The sequence below is a fragment of the Actinia tenebrosa genome, unplaced genomic scaffold (assembly GCF_029948245.1).
Source record: "Actinia tenebrosa isolate PJP-AT-01 unplaced genomic scaffold, QUT_ActTen_1.0 PGA_scaffold2__45_contigs__length_23673736, whole genome shotgun sequence".
Lineage (NCBI taxonomy): Eukaryota > Metazoa > Cnidaria > Anthozoa > Actiniaria > Actiniidae > Actinia > Actinia tenebrosa.
Genome location: NW_028292579.1, coordinates 5,019,761 through 5,037,069, shown reverse-complemented (window position 1 = coordinate 5,037,069; position 17,309 = coordinate 5,019,761). Strand labels below are relative to the sequence as shown.

Here is a 17,309-nt window from a genome sequence, read left to right as displayed (position 1 = left end):
TAGCCATAAGAAGATTTTTTCGTACAACTGAAGATTTAGTGGTATATATTTAAAATATTGTACAAGGTGTATTCACCGCGTAATAATCAAAAACACAGGTCAGTCTAGTCAAACGATTACGTATGTAAACCACGTGTTCCAACGTGGCAATTTATTCTTAATGCTTATATCAAATAATCTAGATAAATTGCCCAATGATCATCAATTCCCTTTCATCTATTAGCCAATCTTCAATGAATAAGATATGTAGCTTTTGTCTTTAAACCAATCATTGCATTGGAAAACAAAGCTGTTCTTAAGCCAATCAAAAAGCGGCTCTGCCTTTGCACCTGTTTATAGCGAATGATTATAATAATACCGCTATAAGACAAGAAAAGCTGGACGCAAAGGAGAAAAAAGTCGAAAATGTCGAAGCGGAAATTCGAGGATGATTCTCACAGCGTAGACAGTACAGAAAGCTCGGATAGTGGCGATTCGACTTCATCTAAAGCAGGGAAGCGTGTTCGGTTTGACAAAAGAATTGTATTTCATTTCCCGCGTACACAGGGAAGCAGTTGCGTGCCTTCGAACGGTGGATATACCCTAGGGATGAAGAGAAAACACACCTATGTTGAACACTTGAAGTTCAGCGACCAAGAAGACAGCTTAGAATTCTGTTGTTCGAGTGACAGCGAGGAAGACGACGAGGATGAAGATGAGGATGAAGACTCGAGCTTATTTATGCCCATCCCGCAAAAAACTCGGAAAGCTATATTAAAAGATGCTGGTGTTAAAAAAATTGATAAACAAGAAGCGATGGAGTGTATGCAAATTCGATTCTCTCGCCAGATATGTGGATGTGATTGTAAGGAATATTGTGATCCTCAGACATGTAGTTGCTCTTTGAATGGAATCAATTGCCAAGTTGATAGAGATAATTTTCCTTGTGGCTGTGTGCGGGATGAATGCCATAATCCACACGGCCGACATGAATACGACCCCATCTCTGTTCGCCGACACTTCATTGATACAATTTTAAAGCTACGAGGTCAGAAATACCTCTGGGATAAACAGATCCTTCAATCTACAACCTCCAATTCTGAACCGCAACCAATTTCAAATTCAAAAAGTGTCCTATCTTTAGCTGTAGTCTAAAGTCTATAGAATTAAATGAAAACGATGAGGATAACTTCGAAGTATTATTATCGGGTATGTATGCGATTTTCACGTCAGCATCAAGCCGTCACCATAGTAAAATAGATACTTGACTTTCAAAAGATATAAAATAATGAGCTATAATAGGTAAAAAGAGTAAATCAATAAACATCGCGGGGGAAAATCCGGTTGTGTGTTAACTATATATCTTCGTCATGGTCAATAAGCTGTATAGAAAATGAAAATATTACAAATTTAAATCTTAATTAAGTGTCCAAAAAGCAGTTTTATTAGTGAAAATTCTTGCTGAGAAGCTATTTGATCAATATCTGATATATATATATATATACATATATTTGAAACGTTGATGCGTAAGTAAAAGCTGCAGCTGTCTATTTTCATTGCGTTGGTCTAAGCTTTTCACTTATGGTTCTATTTAAAGCACTAGTAAGCTGTAAATTGCATGGGTTTCTTAAGTATATCAGATAGAAGACTGCCGTATCTCGCTATAAAAAAATTAAATATACGTTGAAAAATAACTCTTTTTGGTCAATCGGGTATTTGCAATTAGTGAGGACCGTTTACTTCTGACACCAATCGTAGCTTTCAAAAGTTTCATTCAAAGCATTTTAAGCCTTTTGATTTATTGATGGCTTCATTTTGATCATTTGAAGTAAATATTGAAAGTCATTATTGTTCTGACATGAGATATATGACAGAAAATAAACTGCGCGTGTCAAAAGCAAATGTTTGATTCTATAAAATGCTGTTAACTGTCTGTTTTGCTGGTGGATTTGCCACAAAACCAGAACGGAAGCTGTCAACGCAAAAAACCTGTTGAACGGAACACTGGATATACTGGTTAAATACCGTAAAAAATTCGATTCTGCTTCTAATCCCTATGTAAGGACAAAGACATTCGAGTCTGTATCAGTTGTTGATCTTGGAAAATGGGCTGTATTGGACCTGCCAGTTTCTGCTAGTATCCACCAGCTTGGTCGATCGAAAAAAGGTTGTCTTGACAACTAAGAATTCCCGCGAAAATTTTCTTTCATAGTGTCATTTGTTGTCTTTTCTTATTCGAAAATGGAAGACAATGAAGATCACTTTAAATCACCTTTGAAAAGAAAGGCCATCAAATTTTAATGAATAAAGGTGACAAAAGCTAAATGGGTCATTCATTTGTCATTGTGGCGCGCCAAGGAATAAAATAATGGCTTGTACGTACGTACTTGTACAGGTTACTGGAATCATCCAGACGTTTCGAACTGAAAGATAACCGCCCCAAATCTATTAATGGTTTAAAAAGGGATTATAGCGTTAAACGAGCTCGTTATCGTGGCTTTTGAATGGAGAAACTGCGGGTTATTTCTGCGCGCTAATGCTTTTTTGCACCATGTGAACTTTATAATGGTGTTCTTGCACTTTGATGGTTTTCTTGCACTTTGATGGTTTTCTTGCACTTTAATGGTTTTTTTTCACTTTAATGGTTTCTTGCACTTCAACAGTGTTCTTGCACTCTAATGGCTTTCCGCACGTGAAATGTTATTTCACTCGTTGTAGTGTGCTCAGATCAGTCAATTTTCCTATACGTTTCATTAAGAGGATTTTCCTTGAAGCAAATCTTTTTTCTAGCTGATTTCAACGGTTCTTTCTATGCTTTGCGACCCGAATAGGTTTTTATTTTCCCAGTTTTGGGGCATTGTAGCAATATAAAACAGAAAGCGGATAGTGTATCAAGTTATTTTTTAACAACAGCACCGTTATTTCTTTCTTGGGTTTGGTTAGGTTTCAATAGATTTAATTGTTATTTTCGTTTGTGCATGACGTCACCAGTTACTTTCACTTATAGTAAACTCAACAAAATTACTCGACTCTGATTGGTCGAGAGGAGAACAATTATAGCGTTAATAGTACTTCGCAGGAGTACCGAATTAAGTCGCTATGGCAACATGGCCAAAACAATTATTTTCTATCTTTTTCATGCATTTCAGTTGCGCGATGGACTGAAAGTCATAGACAAAGATGAACGGCGTCGCTTCGCATTTTTTACTGAAATTTTGTTGAGTGAACTATAAACAAAAAATCGCACGATCTTCTCGTACAATTTGGAATTAATAGATATTTCCTATACAAATACAAAGACAACATGGATTTTCAACGTTTATTTTTGTCGTTTCTGTTCGTTTTGGTAGAAAAAGTTTATCAAAGCACGCGTTCCATTGTTGTTCTATTTTTTTTAAACAACATAGCTCGTACTCTACATCGTAGAATAGACAGTGTAGATGAAATGGTCTGATGCTGGTGGTAATTTATGTGCCGAGGACTCAAACACTTTCCACCGGAACGTTTGTTCGTTCCTGATAACGACTTGCATATAATCGTATGCGACACTCACGAATAACAATTAAGCTACTTCTTTCATAAACATTCAGTCTGCGAACGGTAATGAAATAACTCATTCCAGCACAGGTAGCCCAACAGATTTTTTTTCATGGGTGAGTTGAAACGTTTATCAACCGGTGGGCCACCGGTGTTTTCAGTCTTCTATCTTTACTAAGATTTACCAAGTTGCACTCTTTTTAAATTACTTTACACGTTTACACCAATTTTGTTTATAACAGTCCTACACCAGCATAACGCTCGAACCCGCATTTCTAATAGGCACGGATGAGAATGGATGTTCTAAACAGGGAGGTGCTCCCTGCTCTAAAGTAAGATTTCAAAGTGGATCATCCCCACTTTGAGAACCATACTCTTGACTTTTACTTTGTAGCATCCTTTCGAGTTTTTACCATTTCTAATATCTTTATAACCGATTTACACATACGATTTTTCCTCACAACTGTCGCGCGCAACATGCTTACGCCACGTTTTAGCTGTCTGCCATTCACAGTCGGAAGCAGATTTTACGGTCGCTTTACACGAAGTAATTCGTGTCGTCGGCATGTTGCGCGCGAAGAAAAATCGTACCGTGTAAATCGTCCTTTACACTTTCTTACTCATACATTTCTGTGTATGGGTTGCCTGTGATAAAACCACAGGAATTTTGACAAGTTATTTGTACTAAATAACACAAATTGCCAGGATACAATTCAATGCTCATGTACCTCTCCAGCAGCAAACAACTTGAATGTTAGCCTACGTTACCAGGCTTGTGATTGGTCATTATGATATCCTAGGGGATCGGAAAATCTTAGATAAATTTCATACTTAATCTTCCCCTCCCCCTCCCCCCACTCATTTCCACCTTCCAATCCCTATGTCATACAAAGGAAAACCTTGCAAAAGCCTTTGCATACATCCCCTTTTCCAGTTTTCCAGATAGTTCCAGGTATAAATACACTATTCATTCATTCAGTAACATTTCCTTGTGGGGAGGGGGTGGGGGGGCTATCTTCTCCCTTGCGGGATTGGTGAGATTCAAAAATGACTGTGACATCTTGTAATAGTCAAATTCGTATTGTTTGCTGCTGGTATCAACTATGAAGTAAATAACCAATAGAATGTGTCCAAAAACTAACTATTAAACTAAGATAGTCTTCATAGGTTTTGATATATATCCTTTCTGTTTGAGTCTCACACACAGACCTGCACTACTGAGGGGGCATGTCCATTGTCATATAAATTAGGTCCCTTGACGCCACTTGCTCATGATATTCTATGTTTTGATTAACTAGCTCAGGTCAGTGTGGTAAGTTTGAAATGAGAACTAGTTTCAACTTTCACTCTAATAGCAACATGCATCAACAGGCCATGTGAAATACTTCTTATGCCATGCTGGATGGCAAATACAGCAGTATATAGTAAATATATTTCCACCTTTTGGGAAACAGATACTGTTATTTAGGATTGCACACTCAATCCAATTTTGATTTAAGCCACAAGGTCCGAATCAGGGATATGGGAATGAAAAATAGAAAATATATTTCACAAAAAATTATATCTTTAGTGTATTGAATTTTGAAGGGTTTTTGGCTATGTGTATGTGGCTGTACAGGTTATCCCAAAACAATTTTTGGCTTGCAGCATTATATAACAACATATTGTAATAAGACACCATAACGATGCCATGATGTTGTTGCTATATTTATGTCTTTATGTTGCAATCTTGCAAGCATGCTGCCACCAGGCCAAGAGGATACTTATGAAGGCTTAATCTTTGGATCTATTAGCCATCTGCATGGACGAGGATTCATGACATTACCTGTTAATACATATTCTTTCTATAATGCACACCAAATAGTAAAAACAGTAGCAGTCCATTGATAGACTGTCATTGGCATGCAACATCTTTAGGCCATCTGATCTGTCCTACAGTAGTACAACAGATACGGATCCTTGCCTTGTATTGGCTTGAGTACATGGTTGACAGGAACACTTTTGAGTTTAGTGTCATCGGCACGTACCCATCCATGGATAGGGTGGCACATGTCTGTGGTGTAGTGCCCTCCACATGCTGTCTTACCATGATGATAGACAACTGAAAAGCAATGTGTTCACACGTTTGGTGAGGATTCTACTTGGATTATCCAGTTTCCCTCCTTAGCAAAAATCCAACATGCTTAATTCAATTTTGACTTATGACATAGCAATGCTGTGGCGGATTTAGGGGGGGTTCATTGGGTGCAAATGAACCCCCCCCCCCCCCCCCACCGGCTGGTACCTTGGATTTTTTAGATTTTTTAAAATAAATAAATAAAGTATGGTACTAACTCATGAGATTTAATATGAAATGGGACTGGTGGATAGGTTATCCTTATCAGGAGCGCCACTAGGCCAGTGATGTGCCTCATGGGAAAAATGATGATGCAAGAGAACGTTATTGTTGTGCCAAGATTTGCAAAAATGAACCCCCCTCTTAAAGTCCTGGATCCGCCACTGCAATGTCTACACTTTCAGGGTTGTTTCAAGGTCCCCCCCCTCCATCTTTTTATCAGATTCATGGATTCACCATTGAAGTCTTTGGCTGGATACAAACACACACACACACATACAAAATTGGAAGGAAAAGAACAAAATAAAAGGGAATGGCAAAGGCATAACTTACCTGCTATAAGCTTGTAGCTCTTCTGAGCAATGGAATATTTGTTCTTCACATTTGGTGACAACAATTCTGTTAGAAACAAGAGCAGTTAGTAAGACTAGCCAACTTTTGTTGATCCACATTTGTTGATCAATAATTATTGGTTGACAGTCAGCCAACTGAGTATTGATGGACAGCCAATGACCAATGGATTGTCAATCCTTGATTAGTCAACAGTCAACTGAATGTCGATCAAAACATGTCCATTACCATCAATCATACCCCTCTCTCACATTACTGCTATTGTCATAACAGGTGAACCTTGTAGCTGTAAGCTGCACGCTGAAATTTGTTTTTTCGCTGCTGTCAATCAAAACTATTCAGTCAGTGCCCCTAACATTACTGCTATTTTCATAACAGGTGAACTTTGTAGCTGTAAGCTGCACGCTGAAATTTGTTTTTTTGCTGCTGTCAATCAAAAGTACGCAGTCAGTACCTCTCATATTATTGACTGGCGCCAGTGAAAAACCAAATTTCAGAGTGCAACTCGCAACTACAGTGTACTGTACCTAGTTCCCGTGTTTATGAAAATAGTAGCAATGCCAAAATTTGTAAACCATAAATTGGAAAGATCTGAGGAATTGAATGTTAGTGATACAACAGGTAGCTGTTAGCACTATATATATCCCTGCCTTCTAGTTCTCCTCATTTAATAAAGAGTGTAAAATATATTGCAATACCTTTGCCAATAGGGAGATCTAATGGGTAGTCCACATGTTTTAGAAGCTTCTGGCTCCCACTCTTGGAGTAAATAAATCTCTTCAAATGAAGAATAAGAATCTTTGGAAGACTCTCAAATGTGACACGTTTTGATATGTCAATCTGGAGAGAAATAACAGAAAAAAATATAAAACATTTTCAATACAAGGAAATCCAAAGATTCTGTTTTTATAGACTAACTTCTTTTCAGGGAAGCACAAATGGTGTAGGAGTGAGAACGCTTGCCTCTCACCAAGGCGACCCGGGTTTGAGCCTCCCTGAGCTCGGTGTTGTACGAGTTGAGTTATTTGTTGGTTCTTTCCTGTGCTTGTGGGTTTTCTCCCTGTACTCCGGTTTTCCTCCCTCCACAAAAATCAGCTAATAAATTCTAATTCGATCCTAGGAGATGTTCACGATAGGGCTAATCTCAATATCTCCTTTCACATTTACTGATGTAAATAAATTAGTGTTTTTATCTTTATTTTACCAAAATTACCAAGCAATGATGGTAGACGACATGTTCAATAGCTTGGTGCATTTTGTACCAAAAACCAATAAAGGTTCAATTTAAAACAATCAAGTAATGTTCTTAGATTTGATTATAACATGTTGTGTGATAATATGCATCTACTTACTTGTGCATTGGTCTTTGAGCATGTGTAACCTTGAAGTTCTTCTTTAACAGCAAGGTGGTTTAAGGCATCCTCAATACAACTCACATTCTAAAGGAGTTCATAATCCATCAATCAATAAATGGAGCATGAAGTATTAAACTATTACACAATATAAGCAGGGATAAAAATAAAGGCTGCTCAATGGCAGGGCCCTGAGCACAGCAGTACTTCAAACATTGGTTGGACATTATGCATAGCCCTAAAAAGAGTCTGAATCATGATGAGTTTTGCAAAGATAAGAAAAATGAAGAACTCCCCCTAAAAACAATTCTCATATCAAGGGAGTGATCCTTAACGAACTCTGCTACTCATGCAATGCCAAATGGAATCAAATCCAAGACCCCAGAGATGAGATGTTTATAGTCGAATAAGAAGTTTCTTGTTTAATAAACATACATTTGATGTTAGTCGTAAAGGTTTTTTGTAAAGGTTTTTTATACATTTGATGATAAAATTCTGCAATAAAATATGAAACGTAAAAAAATATGTTTATTTTTTACAATGTTTCATATGTTATTGCAGAATTTTATCATCAAACTATTTTAGACTATGTAATACCTGAATGTCTAGCTGAAGATCAAAGAAGGGTTCCACATTAGCAGACTCTTTAGCTCCAGCCTGGTGAAGGGATGACCTCAGATATCCACCAAATATATCAGACACCAGAGACTGAGGGAAAATAGCCTGAAAACAGTTATAGAAACAATGACTTTATTTGTAATCATACTATTTTTGAAAGGCAGGGTTAAAAATAATGGCCAGTCAATGAAGATGTCCAATTTTTTGAACAGTCTAATAAGGTCATTGTTCATGTCTGACTATTGAGCAATGATTATTTTTAGCCCTATAAAGTGAAGCATCATAAAACTATGCAGAAGCAGACATTTTTTGGGGGGGGGGGGGGGGATGTGTTGGCCACTGAAATGTCAAGATTCAATGTTATTTTACCCTTTTCACACCAACTCAATAATAATGGGGGAAGTTTTTTTTCTAATGTGGAGGTTTGTTTTGTGAGAGGTGGATGGCTTAGCACTGTCGCCCTTCACCAACCATAGTGACATGCTATTAAATAGCTGGTAGTAAGCTAAATAGGACTGAGATTAAATCTTTAAATCAAAATGAACTACATTATTTTTATTAGGTAAACCTTGAATCGAAATATGGCGACCAGTTCGAATAACTATCATTCTGCACCAACTTGTAACTGACAAGCGATGTGTTCAAGTAAAAGTGTTTCACACATATAAGAGGCTAGTCAGTTGCTAGTCAGTCCGGAACAATAGTTATTCAAATTGGTCACCATATCTTGATTTGGTGAATACTAAAAAATAAAAGACAGAATAACAGCTTAATAGAGCTTCATAATTGAGCTTCTTAATTCATACATACCATTCTAGTAATACTTGATTTGTTCCTGGGTCCCACTTGTTCCCAGTCTCCATCGTCATCATCATCATTCTTGTCAATATCTTGTCCATTGACTGCCACAACACTAGGGTCGTCTGTAACTGTCTGCTCAGAGTCTGCTGGTTCTGCCTTTGTGGTTGGCTCTAACAGCTTCATTAGCTGGAGCATTTCTTCATGGATTCCATTGAGGACACAACTTAGGAATTCTTCTGCATCTTCTTGACGGCCCTATAAATCAATATTATTATTATTTATTATATTAGTTATTTTTCTTAATTTCAAAGTTAACTGCCCGCTATTTTTCCTTTTCTATTAAAAAATTATCAATGATTGGCCAGCTATTTCAAACTTATGACCACCTACTCCAAAACATTCTGAAAACCCTGAGCACATGTACTTGCTAATGCCTTTCCCATCAAATGCCAATTATTGATTAATGTCTTTATTGAAATGAGAACTTTTGATTTCTGGAAACTTACCTTGGCAGACAATGAGCTCTGGATGGTTGACAGCATCTTGTAAACATAGTTTGGTTCAAAAGAAGACCCAGTACGGAATTCAACTTTGCCATTCTTTCCCTGGTTTGCTGCTGAACAAAAATCAGACACACAAGGCCAAAGTAGTTGTTATCTAGCTGCTGTAGCATTTGGTTATTGTTGTTGTTGCTGTTTTTCATCATTACATATTTGCGAAATTTATTGCTGTTGCTGTTGTTTATCATCACTGCTTATTTAAAAATTGAAAAATCTACACTGTACGCTTTGAGGAACAACATGAGATTTAAGAAAACAAGTTTAATAAGTTAAGTACAGTATTACATACACTTAAACAAAAACCAATCAGTTTATGTTTAGTACCTTGCTTTGGAAGAATGTTAAATTCATGTGAAAACTTCACCCTGCAGGAATTAAACAAATTAACACAATAATTAAAATTCAACTCTTAATTAGCTCAATACATGTAGACCATTTTCAATTTCATACTGCAATACTGTTTGTTTCTTGATTTCAGAATCACTCAATGCGAAAGCATTCATTTAATTGACCTTCACTGGAACATGTCAACATTCTGCACAAAATCTAGGCTAACCCTGAGCAACAGAAAACTTGAAGCTGGATTATTACCCATCATTTTTTTCAGAATTACAGTATTTTCGCCCTCAGACTATTTCGCCCATGCATTTTTCCCTCGCATAAAATTGCTTATTCAAAGTGCTGCTTGTCAAACCAATAACCTACATAAAACTTATTAAACTGTAGCAAAGCTTTATAAAACATTTGTAAGCATCTTTATTAATTTTGGGTAATTATTATGATATAAGAAAACTGTTCTATAGAACACTTACATGCTGTCCAGTATTGGAGTAGAAGTGGACTCTTTATCTTTCAAAGGCTCCAGTTGCCTTAAAAGATTAAAGAATGGAGGGCAGGTGAGCAGAGCTTGAAGTGTCTAAACTCATTAAGGAAACAATTGAAATATCATTACCTTCCAATAGAACTCAGTGCAATTATTACAGGAAATACCAGTAGGAGAATGGACTGTTGGGCTATCTTGAGAGAGAGGATAACACCCTCCAAAGTTATTCCAATACACAATACAGACTGCATTAACCCTGACTCCCTAATTATTGTTTCATAACTAACATGTTGCAAATATCTTAAGCCAAAGTGCAAAGTTCACATCCACCATACTATCCTTCCGGTTGAGGCAGTAGAATGATAGAATGCCCCAGAGGAGATCATTTCATATGAATATATTTGATAACAAATCAAATACTTCATAGAGAAATTAATAAATACCTCATAGACCAATGCATCCTGTCTGAGAAGAAGCATCATTCAATTCCCAGAGTGTAATCGATATAGTTTCAGGAACAAGTGAAATAAGGTATTGGTAATTAAAGGATACAGCATTGATGTAACACCAGTTAGCTTTGTTTATAAGTCCTCTGAGGAACAGTGGCTTGTGAGTGTAATCCAGGCTCAGCTTCTTTAGTGTTTCTGAAAGGCATTGAATAAACAATAAGACCTCAAAATCCATTAGGCACCATGTATCATAAACATTGACTAGTCAACCACAAAATCTAAATTTAACAATGCTATTTGTATGAGTTACATGGCCCCTAATGGAGTACGAATGAACATTTGTATGATAATGATTAAAATAGTAACACATTCATGCTGTTGTAACTGTGATTGAGGGGTTCATGAAATCTTGTCCAGATATCAGAAACTATGACTAGGTGTTAGGCTCACACATAAAAATCATCATATATAGTTATGTAAATTTATTTAAAAGGATACCCATTTTTCTGCACAACTACTACCTTTTTACAGCACACTTTAATTCATACAACAGCCCTCTCGAACAAGTTTTAAATCATTAATGCTGCTTATCTATTATTTAGCTAATTATATCAATACCTGCAATCCTTATAGCCCTCTTGTCCTCAGCTATATCAATGACGATAGGCACAGATTCTACTTTTTTCACATTATTATCTTTGATTGCTTCCTTCTGTGTGCTGACAACATTGTTAGTTTCTACTTTACTTGCTGGCTGTTTAGAAGATGGTTTTCGGAACAAATCAGCCCACAAACTGACGGGTGCAGCATTTGACGGCTTGTTTGTAGCTTCATTAGGGATGGAACTTGTCTCAGTGGTATTGTTATTGGCAGTAGTGGTAGTAGTATCAGAAATGTTTTGCGGCAGTTTGTTAGTGTGAAAATCTACATCACTCTGAGGTGGACTGCTTGATGAATCACCAATGGATAAGACTGTCTCTGTTGTGCTTTTAGAGTCTGTACTGCTGGCATCATGGCCTTCTTTACAGGACTTCTTATTTTCCTGACCTACACACAGACACATAACAAACTATTTTAATGATAATATAATACCAGAAAGTACAGTAGGGACATGAATACTATAAAAATTGGGTATAGTATGAAAGAACAAAATAATGTCCCTGCTTTCTGTATGGCTGACATACTATACAAAAAGTTGCCATGAAAGTAAATGGCATAATACCAGTAGTTGCTCAACATAAAACACACTTCTTTATTACTTGAAGCACCTCAAATTCAAGGTTTCAGTGCTGTCTATGTATGTTATGATAAATTTTACTAACCAGTTTCTGCTTTCTTTGCAGCGTTTTCAGAGACGCCCTGGTTTTCTCCCTTATTTTCAGTTGTACCACTCCCTTTCTCATTCCCACTGCCACTCCTTACGCGTGAAACTCTCTCAACAATACTAGCAGGGCTCTTGTCCCTATCACTGTCTTCACTAGATGAACATGGCACATCCCCAGATCTTTGGTGCTGTTTTCTTTTCCTGCGACGTTTGCGTGAACGTTCAACATCTTGGGTCTGCAAGCTACCCAGTGGAGGGAAATTTTCTGCATCTTGCAGATATGTTGAGCTAGAAAAAAATATAGAAATCTTTAAGCATTTAAAATATATTCCTTGTACATGCTAAGCATTTACTCATTGATCTTTCTCTGCACCAAATTAAATCCCCCAGCAATTTAAAAAAAAATCTACAAAGCTTTTCACTGTCGTATCACAGCGTGGGACAATCACAAAAAATTCATTTCAGGAATTCTATTTAAGTTTGAAAATTTAAATGTTCAGTGTTCCTTTATTGCTTTAGATATAGAATTTGTTACTAAACATATCAGCTTAGTACAGTAGCCAGTTACAAATTAATTGAGACACTGTTCAAGACAAGTACAGTATATTGCAACAGATTAATAATTATTGCCAGTAATTAATTGTACTCTTGTATTGCAATCAAATAAATCATTCATTAGAATTTTAGCACATTGGAACAATACTCTAACAATGTACTTGACTGACATTAGTATTCTACTCCTAATAATTTATCTGCGGCAAGTTTTAATTATCTTGACCAGAGCTTGACAATGAAAACAGTGGTAACAACATGTTAGATAAATAAGAAAAAAATAGTCTAAACTTTTACAATTAAATCTCACCCATTGTTGGTAGGTTCTATATCTTCAATTACACTTCGTCCACAAAAGGACAGCTCTACTCCAGCTTCCTCAAGGGTTTTTACTTCATCAACCACATTCTTGTTTGGAACAAACACAACCGGAACGTGATGTTTTGCAGGAACACCTTCCTGTTCACTCTCAAGTCCAATTTCCACTCCTGAATCATCTGGTCCAGTGGGAACACTTTTGTTGTGGGCTTCTCGACTCACGTTGAGGTCTGGATAACACAAATATGCAGGAAATATCAACATTAAAAATAAATAAATTGTACACACTAAAGTTTCTTGTTTTAATTTGAACTCCAAATGGAGGTGTACTTAGAATTTCTGAAAGGCCTAAAAAGGTCTAAGTGATCAGGATACTTGGGAGACCACTTAATAAAAGCAATGAAATTATGGCCTGCCTTTTAAATAAAATATTCTGTAAAAGTATAGATTTTCTGAAAGCTAAATAAATGATCTTTGAAAATCCATTAAGAATTTTGTCTCTTGAACTCAATAACTTTTTGTGTTCCAAAACAGTGGTCTTGAATGTGTATATCCTGATACCTTGGCCCATGAAACAGAAATTACTTGTTTGTGTGAATTTAAAATTTATAATAACAATACAATTTGATGGCTTGAATTTTGTTTTGAAACATTTAATAGCAAAATTTATGATGACTTGTTCTACGAGTAGCTGTCACGCTGAGGCATTTAAAAGCACGTATTGATTGGCTAATATCCTTACATATCAAGAACCAAAACACCTGGTTGGCAATCAGAAATGGCATAAAATATTAAGTGAAAAAATTTTTTTCAAGACAGCTTGGATTTAGCTATACTTAAAATTTCAAAAATATAAGAGCAGAAAAGTAAAAAATCTAGGTAGGTAAATTAATGAAAGATCATTGTGAAAAATGACTTCTATGTCACGCCCACCGACCACCACCCCACCCCAAGAATTTTGAAATTATAATCATCACTACTTCGTCCTTCCACCGAAATAAAAAATACACAGGAATACTAAAACAACAATTAGTAATTGATTCATAAATAACGGACAAATAACGGAAGTGTTCGAGATGTAACAACGTAAAACTTTGCAGGCATGTATTATTATTTCCACCTTAATGGATTATTGCACAGCCACCACAGTAGTCGCGTAATATCTTATATAGATTACTATGAATTATTTACCTTTGTCATCGTCAGCGACTTGATCATCTTCCGAGCATACATAATCAAAGAGAAACTAGATAAAAAGAATAAAATAGATTTAGAAAACTTATGAAAGTAGTAGTTTAATTTGTTTCAAAGAGAATTGAAGTTGGATGGAGTAAGCTTCGGTGCATGTCGCGTTTAATCAATTATAGTAACCGGAAAGTAGTAAAATATTATTACAAAGTATATTAATAACTAGTAATATTGACTGTGAATACCTCAACCGGAGGCCTAGCTGAGTCGCTCTGGCTGACATCTTTTAGAATCTTCTCCCAATCATCAACAGAAAAATCACCAAAACGTAGACCCTAAAAGAAAGAAACCATTCGACTTTTCAATCTCAAACCAATGTAATAAAAAAATAGTAAAGCAAAACAAATCAATAGACAATATAAGGTTTCTGTACCTCTACAGAGTTAGGCATATCAAGGCTATCGTAGCAAGAGGAGCTAAGTTTGTTGAATACCCTTCATTCTTGATTTCTTCAAACACGATTTCACAACAAGAAAGCATCCGCCATGTTGAAACACACTACAACGCATGCGTAGCGTTGCGCATGACGTCATGTCTTTACTACAATATCAGCACAAGGACTGGATGCTAGTTTGTTTCATTCACATTTTCATTCAATTTATTTATTTATTTGCTTATTCTTCCATTTTACTTCTTTGTTTGATTATTCGAGAAAAAAGAAAATATTCGAAAAATTAAAAAAAAATTTGGAAGGATTTTAACCTTATACTAAAAGTGTTCATCATCTGCTCGCGGCGGATTGGGACTACTTTTTATTTGTAAGCCAATTTTATATATCAAACATTTGAAATGGTAAATATTTAAGGAACAGCACATGACTGGGTTCCTTTGATAATATTTATTCATGAATAAAGTCAGCTCATCTTTGCTAAAATTGTGATGGTTTTTATGCATTTTCTGACTTAGCTCCTTTTCTAAAAGCTAATTCATACCTTTTCATTCTCGTTTTTCATCAGATTTTTGCGTTTTTCTTGAATAAAAAGAATTTTTTTACGAACCAGAAAATTAAAAAAAATATTTTGGCAGATCGCTATGACAACGCACGGGCCTTGATTAAATGGCGCATTCCGATTGGGTAAGACGTTTTGGGCGGGAGATTAAAAATTTGGCACGAGGAGATGTTGTTCGGTCGACATCTTTGACAGTTCAGCCAAATAAACAAAAATAATATGGCTATTTTCTTACCATTTGCAAGAGAAGGTTGACACTGTCTTGATTCACAAGTAAAAAGGTATGTTTATGTGTCTTTATACGTTCGAAGGTTTGAAGAAAGACGCGCAATTACTCCCAAATCCTCAACTTTGTAAATGTACCATCATTGCTTCGCAAACTGGTTTGAGTAGTTTTATATAAACATTTTACTAAAATGTGATATAACTCTTGCTTTCGCTGCCTTTTAATGCTCAAATTAGCTGATTTTCCTTGGTTTACAGTCTGCAACGTTCGCCTAGTCACCAAAAAATCAATTTAGTTATACTTGTGACAGAAGACACCAGCTGGTTCTACGCCAGTATTCCAGTTCCTTCAAGAGTAATTCTGATTTAAAACGTAGATCGAGAATAACGCTGAATTTAATACATTTTTGTAAAATTATACTTTTTTCATTATTTTGTTTTGCTTCCTCCATTCGGGCATATAGACAAATTTAAGCTCGCGGGCGTCCTGTGGTAGAGTAGAAACAGGAATACCACACATTTTTTTTAGCCTCGTAAGTCTAGGCTTGTAGGGAACTGAGGCTGATGCGAGGAGAAGATGATGGGTAAATTGTGTTTTTTCCTCTCCCATCGTTGTATCCTAATTTCATCCAATGGATATTTCCTGAATTCGCTCATGAGTGACCACGAAATGGACCTAAGTCGAGATTGGACTTATAACTGCCCAACTCAACTTGGAGCTATTGTTTCGTGGTCGCTCTATACCCCATCTCATAGATCAAGGCACAGAAAATAAACATATTAGTTTGCACAAGTAGGTTGCGCGATCTGATTTCCTTGTACCCACGATTTTAGCGCTTAGAACAATTTTCTGAATTAGCGCTATATAAATAGATTTATTATTATTATTATTATTTATTATTTATTATTTAGCACAAAACACAATGATCATCGCATTTTGACACTCAAAAGTAACGTGACACGGCAAAATCACGCCATACAATTGATGTTAATCAACAGGGCATTACACGTGTCATCAGTAAAGGCGCTCACGATCACGGAACGTGTTGTATGTTGAATGTTACTCTCACATGCACCTACTATAATAAGGAATTTGTAAGATATGCTTTATATGCTGTCTACAGATATATCGTGAATCAGAATTCCTCGCGCCTTGTATGTTTTCCCCCACATCGGTACACAGTTGTTTGACTGGCTGAAACGCGCGTGCGTGGAAGCATCTTTACCCGGTCCCTGAAATTTGGCAAGGAGACGCAAGATATCACTTTTCTCAAATATATCGCTTCTATAGTCTATTATTGCGATTAACAGAGAGAAGTTTTGTATCATACAATAACATATTGACTTGCGCTCATTTGATGTAAATCTGTGATTATAGTTTTCAGTGATGTAATTCCACTAAAAGTACTCAGCGTTGAAGAGGACAAATGCCGTCATGGACAATAAAAGTTGAGGTAAAAAATATTGAGTTGTGGTGTTGTGAAGTTTGCTTAATTTCCAACTCACAGCAACAAATGCACAAATAAGATTAAAGGAAGGTACTTTTTTTATTGGGGGAGGGAGAGCTGAAAAATTGAACTTTTGTGAGGGTCAGACCTTTGTATTTTGACAAAAGCTAGAGAAGGGGTTAAGTTAATAGGAGGGTCATGAATTTCTTAGTGAGTGTAAAAGGCGGAGGGGTACAATCATTTTTAAAACGTTTACTGCGAATCCCCTAACCCTTCCCCCATCCAATAAAAAGCGTTCCATCCCTAAAGAGAACAATAGGGACTTTAAGATTTGCAAAATCTGCGACGGTGACGTCAACCGGAAGTGTAAATAATTTCACTTTGGAGTTTCGCGCCTTCAAAGTCTGTCTTCCCTGTGGATGAGTTGACTTTAACGACA

At 36.3% G+C, this 17,309-nt stretch overlaps 2 protein-coding genes across 3 annotated transcripts; one reads left to right on the top strand and one right to left on the bottom strand.

The window, feature by feature from the left end:
* Nucleotides 1–296: 296 nt before the first annotated feature.
* Nucleotides 297–2,304, top strand: LOC116305579 (cysteine/serine-rich nuclear protein 3). The gene has a single exon (XM_031715519.2). The coding sequence runs from the start codon at nucleotides 406–408 to the stop codon at nucleotides 1,132–1,134; it is 729 nt and encodes a 242-aa protein (XP_031571379.1). The 5' UTR covers nucleotides 297–405; the 3' UTR covers nucleotides 1,135–2,304.
* A 980-nt stretch (nucleotides 2,305–3,284) lies between these two features.
* On the bottom strand, nucleotides 3,285–14,746 carry LOC116305570 (ubiquitin carboxyl-terminal hydrolase 10). 2 transcript variants are annotated; one of them, XM_031715509.1, is made up of 16 exons: nucleotides 14,621–14,746; nucleotides 14,433–14,522; nucleotides 14,191–14,245; nucleotides 12,992–13,229; nucleotides 12,128–12,417; nucleotides 11,424–11,852; nucleotides 10,909–11,000; nucleotides 10,346–10,449; nucleotides 9,858–9,898; nucleotides 9,480–9,589; nucleotides 8,983–9,228; nucleotides 8,152–8,277; nucleotides 7,555–7,641; nucleotides 6,901–7,042; nucleotides 6,185–6,250; nucleotides 3,285–5,617 (listed from the first exon to the last, which is right to left on the bottom strand). In XM_031715509.1, exons 1-16 carry the CDS (start codon nucleotides 14,636–14,638, stop codon nucleotides 5,430–5,432), a joined length of 2,322 nt encoding a protein of 773 aa, XP_031571369.1. In that variant the 5' UTR covers nucleotides 14,639–14,746; the 3' UTR covers nucleotides 3,285–5,429. The 2 variants fall into 2 exon arrangements, with proteins under 2 accessions (XP_031571369.1, XP_031571370.1); XM_031715510.1 differs by having other exon boundaries at nucleotides 9,480–9,586.
* Between the last annotated feature and the right edge of the window lie 2,563 nt (nucleotides 14,747–17,309).

What these genes read in the sequence shown, in the direction of transcription:
- LOC116305570 (XM_031715509.1), bottom strand. An exon ending in ATAGAACCTACCAACAATGG is followed by an intron (nt 12,418 to 12,991) that starts GTGAGATTTAAT and finishes ATTTTTTTCTAG; the next exon opens with CTCAACATATCTGCAAGATG. An exon ending in TGCAAAGAAAGCAGAAACTG is followed by an intron (nt 11,853 to 12,127) that starts GTTAGTAAAATT and finishes GTCTGTGTGTAG; the next exon opens with GTCAGGAAAATAAGAAGTCC.
- LOC116305579 (XM_031715519.2), top strand. Translation starts at nt 406, where the DNA reads ATGTCGAAGCGGAAATTCGAGGATGATTCTCACAGCGTAGACAGTACA.